The sequence below is a fragment of the Chaetura pelagica genome, unplaced genomic scaffold, assembly GCF_000747805.2.
Source record: "Chaetura pelagica isolate M959 unplaced genomic scaffold, ChaPel_1.0 scaffold281, whole genome shotgun sequence".
NCBI lineage: Eukaryota > Metazoa > Chordata > Aves > Apodiformes > Apodidae > Chaetura > Chaetura pelagica.
This window is the reverse complement of record NW_009952058.1, coordinates 829,055-836,989: the sequence shown is the minus strand read 5'-3', so window position 1 is coordinate 836,989 and position 7,935 is coordinate 829,055. Positions and strand designations below refer to the sequence as shown.

The following is a 7,935-nucleotide window of genomic DNA, read 5'->3' as shown; positions in this document are numbered from 1 at the left end:
GTGGCTTGAATGCTGACACAGACTCTGTGCCCCAGGCCTTTCCCTTCACATACAAAATTACTTGCCTCCAGCTTCCATCTCAGGCAATAGTTAGCAAGCCCACACCAGCTGAAAAGCTTTCAGTAAGTAAAATCTCCATTGCATATGTACACATACATCCAGGTATTATGAAATTATCCCCAGGGTAATTTGAAACGTGTCAATGACAGGAGGGGTGAGCTCTCCAACCCAAATGAAGTTTTGGATTTGATGAGGCAAGGATTTCGCCCTGAAAGTGCAACTTTTGGATGTCCTCATCACTTACAACAAAGTAAGAGGCGATTTGACTTCCAGAATCATCACATTAGACCCCAAAACTGAAGCACTGAGTCAAAAAGTAGCATGTGTGGGAGGGACTGCCCTCAGGTGGCATCCAACCCCTTTTTGACTACAGCAAAATGACAAGCTCAGATCAGAGAACTCATTAGATGAGAACCTCACTTCATACGGGAGGGGATGGCAGAGGTTTAGGCAGACATCTGGGAGGAAAACTTTGCTCTTTTAGCAACCACGAGGCCAGGATTTCCTGCCTGCCTCTTTGGGGACCCACCCTGCTGTCCTCACACAGGTGAAACATTGCAGGTCTCCCATCCCAAGGAGGGAGGTGCACTGGGCAGCTACAGTGAGGTATGGGAATTTGCTCTTACCTCTCTCTGCTGGTGGTGAAAGCTCAATAAAGCTACGGCATTTCTCTTCTGAAACACAAAATCAAAGGTATTAGTTTGCAAAACAATGCAAGATATATAAGCAAAAATGGAATCTATTCCTCTCACTCTTTTTTCATTTTGCATAGCTCCAGTCACCCCTGAGTCTACCCATCATATCTTCTCACCTTCTCTTTCTGACTATGTCTCTTCACTGGGGTAAGGTAGGGGAAGGTAATGTCTGCCTGGAAAAATAGAAATGGCCTTTCCAGAAAAAAAAACCTACAACTAAAACTAAAACAACGAAACAAAAACAAACAAACCCAACAACAACAAAAAACTTCAGCAATTTGTTAATCTTATGAGCCCCTAGTGAATATAGAAATCTGTTGCTATTCATTCACATGACTTTTGTCCAGGCCTATTAAGGCTGTAACTTATAACAGGCTGCATACCCACCACTTCTGCTGAAGACATGAATTCTTACTCACCCCAGTCTCAGCAGAGCAGTTCTAGCACTGCTTCCTAAAGAAGAAAGCAGAAAAAATCCCCAGCCTTCCCAAGTGAAGTGCTGTGTGACAGAGATGTGAGTCCCTCTTCTGTGCCAGAAAATCACATAGGAATATGGTTGTCTGCCCTTATACTTTAGACATGCTATTCAGACAAAAGGTTTTTCTGTTTGCTTTGGCTTTTTACATTGGCCAGATAGAAACTATTGTCTCAGCTGAAGGTTCATCATTATTATTTGTAAATCTCTCTTGCTGCATATTGCATTAACACATTTGAGGGTCCACTCCTCTATTTGGCACAGCAGTTTCTCCCAGTAGTTATCAGTCTGCTGCTTTTCATGCAAGAACCTCATTTACTTAATTTCTATCCCCAGTTCTAATCTCTCCCAATCTCCTGTATTACTTGTCATCCACAGCTCTCAGGATGCTACTCTGTTCAGTGCCATCTGCAGTCCTCATTTAACTTGTGGTTTGCTACTCCATGTAGAACTTTAATGAGGTTATTCAGTAATGGCTCATCTAAACCAATCCTGAGATTAGCCTGAATAATGAAATCCTTTCTCCAGCTCAACTCAAACTTCACTTGCTCACAGTAGCCAACTGCCCCCCTTTTTTTTTTTTTTTTTTTTTTTGTGCTGTTGTTGTCTGTACACTTGCTTTGAAAACCTACAGCAGTGGGTTGGTTGTATTTGATTTACAGGAAGCAGGGGACTGAGACAATGTGCTCTACCCCATCCTCTGCTGTGATCCAGGTGTAACAAGCTCTCTGTCTTCCTTCAGGCATTGGGGTTATTCCAGGACTGCCCAATGGCCAGACAAGTATTTCAGAGAAAGCTGTCAAGGGATGTAGTCCCATTCCCATAAATAATGTCAAAACACACTCTAGCCCAAACCATTCCAGATAAACACACCTCCTTCTGTAGAGTGCCTGGAAATGCTCAGCAGCCCTCTCATTAGGATGTGAATGTTTCAAGCACATTCCCTCCTGCTCCCATCCCCCTTCTATCTGCTTTTATTCACCTGTTCTTTATTTCCAAACTCATGACAACAACAGATAAGAAAATGAGAAATGCTGTACTAGAACAGTGGATTAGTCAAAGAGGGTGAGATGTTTGTGCTTGGGGAGAGCTGAAGAGGGAGGTGAGCTCAGGGGAATGGGCCTGATGAAAGCAACTTTCATGAGTGTATCTTTAGATACAAATCCTGTTGGCCACCTTCTGGGTCAGTTCTGATTCTTGACGTATGTTCCAGGCCATAAAGAGCATCTCTGCACTGCAGACCATCCACCTATGCTGGCATGACACAAGTCTCAGCAAAAGGACTTCAGTGGGGCTGGGTAGGAGCAAGTCAAGGGTGAAGAGAGATACCAAATGGGTTTAGTATAGGCTGCATGACCAGCTCCTGGCATTCCAGGGTTTACAGTGCCAGTCCCACATGATCAAAAATCACAAATGAAACCTGTCACAATATCACAAAAACAACTAAAAAAATTACAATACTGCAGCTCTAATTCTCAGGTCAATTTGTCTCCAAGCCTTAGTTTCTCTGGGTTCAGTTCCTTGAGGTTTTTTTCTGTGTCTCTAAGGCAGTACCTCTGTTTCTCTAGATCTATATATATATATATTTTTAAAGAAAAGCTCAGTCCCTGCTCAATTGACAAAACCTCTCACTTTGGTGAATTAAGGAGAACATCAACTATTGCCGTCCTCACAGTGATGACTATAAATTGACAACGGTGCATAAAATCACCCTGCTTAGATTTCCGAGGAGACATGCACAAATGTGCCCTGGAGAGCATGAAGTAAGCTGTGCATAGGAGTGGAGATGTGGGGAAAGGGATAGCAGGTTCACTCCAGTTCACATCAGGATGAATGACACCCTCACAAATTCACTGCCACCATTACCACTTACACTTCATAGTCCCTCTTCAGGGATACTAGAAGGGGATACCCCCTCTACAGGGGATACCAGAGACAACCATTGTCCCTTGCCCCGCTCTAGTAAACATTTCAATGGAAGACTGAAATATAATGACTACAGCAGTGCACAGGGCTGATGCTATCTAGGAGAATGAAGAAGGCTTTTCTGCCAAGTGTTGTCAGACTCCCGCCTTTCATATCCAAACTCCTGTGGAGTAAAAAAAAAGGAAGAAGTTGTGGCTGCCTGGGCAAGACGCTACCTGGCCCTTCCAAGCTCTCTTCACAGGAAAGCCACATCCCTGTGTGGAAGTATCTGAAGGCAAAGCGGTCATCCCCGGTCTCCCAGCTGTAGTGCACCACATCCTGGTATGAAACATTGCTAGCACCTTCATCAGATGGCATGGGGACATTGATGCACTTGGTGGTTTTGCTCTTCCCACATAGAGGCTTGGGCACTTTCTGGGTCCCAGTGCACCAGTAGCTGCCAAGCAAGGCAGTGGTGGAGAGGCTTAGAGCCAGCAGGTTCAGGGTGACAGCCAGAAAAGCACGACTCCATGGTAATCCCTTCAGCAGCTCCATCTACAACACATAAATGGGATAGACTGTCACACTAGCCATTTGTCCCACCTAGACCTGTGAATCAAGCTCTTCCCAGTGCACACCCATAGGGGTGAGATATAAGTCCTCTGCCCTCCTCACAACATCTCAACAGCTCACCCAGCATTGAAGAACCATTGCCTGAAAGCTAGGGCAGTAAAGTAGTAAGTCAGCTCCAACCATTTCAAAGTACATTGAATATCTGCACTGGGAATGGGAGGATGACATAGCAGGGCTGTGTGTGCTGGGGTGTGTGAGCACATGAGCATAATGAAAGGGACATCGTATTCCCCTCATCTCAGAGATGATAGCAAAAAGCTGCTAACCAGCTTCCCCAAATACCATGTGTTGCCTTTAGATGGGCCATGATGGATGCTCTGTCCAACTAAGTAATAATTCTTGCTGTCAAGTGTCTGAAAACACTTTTTCAAGCAGTTCATTACTGTACCTAAGGAAGTAGGGAGTGTATTGATCTCACACTGGTGAAAGGCAGGGAAATGTTCCTGGTTCACTAAAGGTCACACATCAAAGCAGTGACCTGCTCAGAAAGGACATCCAGCTATAGCAGACCTGGAAGCTCAAGTTCAAGCTCCAGGGCAGCACTTCCTACCTGAGCAAACACTGCTCTGCACTTCAGCAGGGTCGTGGGATGACAGTGTCTCTGCTCTCACACAAAGCAGTAAGTGCAAACATTGCCACAAACACTCTTCTCAGTTTCATCTCATCAGAAAAATTAATTCAGAAAGCAGCTTGTGTGCCAGGGTGCCATGGTCTTTCTCACTCAAAAGGAATCTAAAGATTCTACGCTTCCTGCAAAACCCTGCCTTGACTTCTGAGAACCTCAACTTATCAATCCATGGACTGATGAGATGTCATCTACCCACACATCAACTTTCATGTAATCAACACATGCCTCTTCCCACACGCCACTCCCTATGTTTGGCACAACTTCATCCAGAAACTCCCACCCTTTCCTATTTATGACTCTCAAAATCTATTTGGCCATGAATAGATTTGGTTTATACAGACATTGCCTGCTGCTGGTCCTCCTCACATAGCTTCAGTTGACTCACCCAAAGTTGAAGGTGTAAGAAAGGCCTAGCGTACTGTGGACACTACTATAAATAAATGACCAAAGACTGAACTGTGCATTGTTTGTGACTCCACCACAGCCAAAAGTGGTGCAGTTAGAGGCGTTTATTCTGCTAACCAGCTGTCTCAGAAACAAGGTCAATAAAGATGATTAAGTTCCTCCTGGAAGGCAGGACTTAATTAGCATCTCATCACTCTGAGAAAACACTGCTGGCTTCAAAACACCCTCATTGAAGGCAAGAAAATACCCAGATCCCAAAAAAATTCTTGTATTGTCTTATGCTCTGGCTTCTTTTGTCTCTTCCCCAGAGCATTTCTTTCTTTCAGCAATGGAGATGTTGCATCCTGGAGATGGCAATGTTTCAGTGATACCATAGCTCATGACTTCCATCTTGTGAAGGCATGTTGGATGCCTTCTTCACAGAGCAGATACTTGGTAGGAACACTTAATTATGTGAATGTTTCTGGCTACTGTTGGTCGCAAATCACACACTGAAAGTTTTTTGAGTGGAAAATTTGGCTTATGACTGAAAAGGAGATAATAGATAATATTGCTCTCTTCAAAACCATGGCTTTTTAATCTGAAAATAGAAACCTTCAGCACACAAAGTCTTTCAGTTTTTCATCAATGCTTGATTTTCAGATTTGCTGTCACCAGGTTTCAGTTTGCTCTTGCTTTTATTTAAAAAAATACATCTTTCTACTCATAATATTGACAAAAATATTTTTTCTAATTTAAATATTCAATAGAAGATTTCTAGTTTACATCTTTCAATAGAGAAATAATCTCTCCAGTTGATTTGTGATGGTATTTGAAAAGTCATATAATTTCAGAGCAAGTAATAAGGAAAAAGGCAAAAAAAGATAAGAAACAAATGATTCAGAGAAAGAGCTGGATAAAGGATGCAGAAGATACAGCAAATGAGAAGTAAACCTGAACTACTTCTTCATGAGAACATTGTCAGAAAAATTTCCCTGTATGAAAGCCAAGCACTTACTGACAATGACTGACCATAGTATCTTGATAGCCACAAAAGGAAAGAGTTGAATTTACCTTGTCAGCAACTCCTCAAAGTCCTGTTAATTTGGAAGATCCACACAGAAAGGAGATTCACGCTTTGTCTGCTCTTTTGCTCATGTCTAGATCCTCCAAGAAACCAAATTGCTTCAAACCCCCTTTCTCCTTTGACTCCTCCCCTCGTCTCTCACTCCCCCCCAGTGATCATTAAATGCTGTTCCTCCAGCCAGCAGCTGTTTTGTGGAAAGTGGTCATTTTATAATCCACAATGCAATCACAGCACAGCTGTTCTGGGAGATTATACAGGAAATGATTGGTGCTGTGGGCTGGGATTAAGTACAAAAGGGTGACCTGTATTGACTGAGTAGAAAGTTTCTGTAAAATGCAGAATGATCCCAGCCATCTCCATGCAGTGGCTCTTTGGGAGCTTGTATGGAAGGAGCTGGTGGCTCCCAGTCCAATGCTTCAGGGGATGGGTGACCTTAGCTCAGAAGCTACCAGCACCCTTGGTGTCAGGTCATCCCTTGCCCTGTGCAGAGTCTCAGCAGGATGGGAAAGGTGACAAGCTCTCCAGACCTGTGGGAGAGCCAAACAAGCTCTCCAGACCTGCCAGTTGTGGAAAGTGGAGAAGAAAAACACAAGGAGAGGAAAGTTTGTGTGACTCAATTTGCTCTGAAGACTGATTATTTAATTCCCTAAAAAGATATCAATCCAGCCCTCCCTCTGGGGACTGGAGATTTTAATGTCAAAAGAAGCCCCTCAGCAGAAGGTCCACTGAGTGGCAGACTGGCACAATGGCATTACCACTGTGACAGAGGTATGTGAAACAGTGATGAATCAAGTAAGTCCAAAGGATGGGAGCATGGAGAAAACTTTCAGTGTCCCACCTAGTGACAGCTTTTACCAAAGCCCAAAGTTTACCAGGAATCCCAGCTCCAAGCAGCTTCACATTGGATGAATTTGGGAAGCTAGTAAGGAAAGACAGAAAGATTCACACTCACCTAATATCCCCTCTGAGCTCTTGTTTGTCCCACAATACCTGAGGGTGCTGTTTGGTATCGTAAGGATGAAAATTAAGAACAGTCTCACCTCTTGTGAGAGGACAAACTGCCCCTAGAGGGCATGGAGCAGTGCCCCATTGAACCAAACTGCGAGGGAGAGGAGCATCCCAAAAGAACACACCCCATCTGACCCCACAAAGGCTTTTGCCCAGTGCCAGGCTGGTGTGGCTCCCAGCACTACTGGGAAGGAGCAGGGCCCATTCCCTGCATGCCTGCCCTGCTGCTCTGCCCGGACGGAGCAAACCAGTGGTCCATCTGCTCTCAGCGCTTGCATCCAACACCAGAGACCAAGGGCTGGGAGGCAGGTGTAGGAATAACACTGGGTGACAGCACAGCCTGGGACAACCCCTGTGCAGCACAGGCAACAGCAGGAGCCTGCAGGGTCACTGTTCCATATGTGGGCTGTGCTGTCATGAGCTCCTGGCCCTTCCTGCCCTGAGCAGAACAGTCACAAGCTCTGTGGTTATTTTAATCTTAGTCACTGCATAAGCTCTTCTAATGTAGATAATAATTTCTAAGACAGGCTAAGTGAAAGCAATGCTAAATGTTTCCATGCTCCATGGACTGTCTGCAGGTTTTTTCATTAGTAAAAAGGTTCTGCTTGACACAGATGTACTTAATTTACTGAAACAGGTAGAATAACAGCTGATGCTATTTAAAAGGAGAGGGGTAATTTTTACTTTTTTTCATTACTCAGTCTCTCTGCATCTGGACACCTTAAGTTTAGCTTCTAAGTGCTCAGTAAACAAAAGCCTGGTTTTCAGGCTCAAGAGTAGATGAAGTCCATCTCTCTACTGTTAATCCTTAATGTTAACATGTTCTGAATTTTAAGCTTGATGAGAGTCTCATTAAAATCCAGGATGCTATGTCAGTTTCTAAAGCTGGATCACAGCATATGTACTGATGAAATGAGACTGAATTAGATTTATATGGATAAGAATTCAGATTTAGAAAAATAATTTATTATAAATATAATAGGGTTTTAAAAAGATGTATGTATCAGATAGTATTCTGAAGAATGGCAGATATTTATCCTTCCAGAAGGTGGCAATCTTT

The 7,935-nt window shown here is 43.7% G+C and overlaps 1 protein-coding gene across 1 annotated transcript in view; it reads right to left on the bottom strand.

The window, feature by feature from the left end:
- Positions 1-7,935, bottom strand: part of GSG1 (germ cell associated 1) — a 13,485-nt gene that overhangs the window by 4,435 nt on the left and 1,115 nt on the right. Inside the window, exons 2-3 of the mRNA XM_010003867.1 lie at positions 3,372-3,690; positions 687-734 (exon numbers count right to left, since the gene is read on the bottom strand). Of these exons, the coding sequence (XP_010002169.1) occupies positions 687-734; positions 3,372-3,690 (367 nt within the window). The remainder of the gene's footprint in view (positions 1-686; positions 735-3,371; positions 3,691-7,935) is intronic.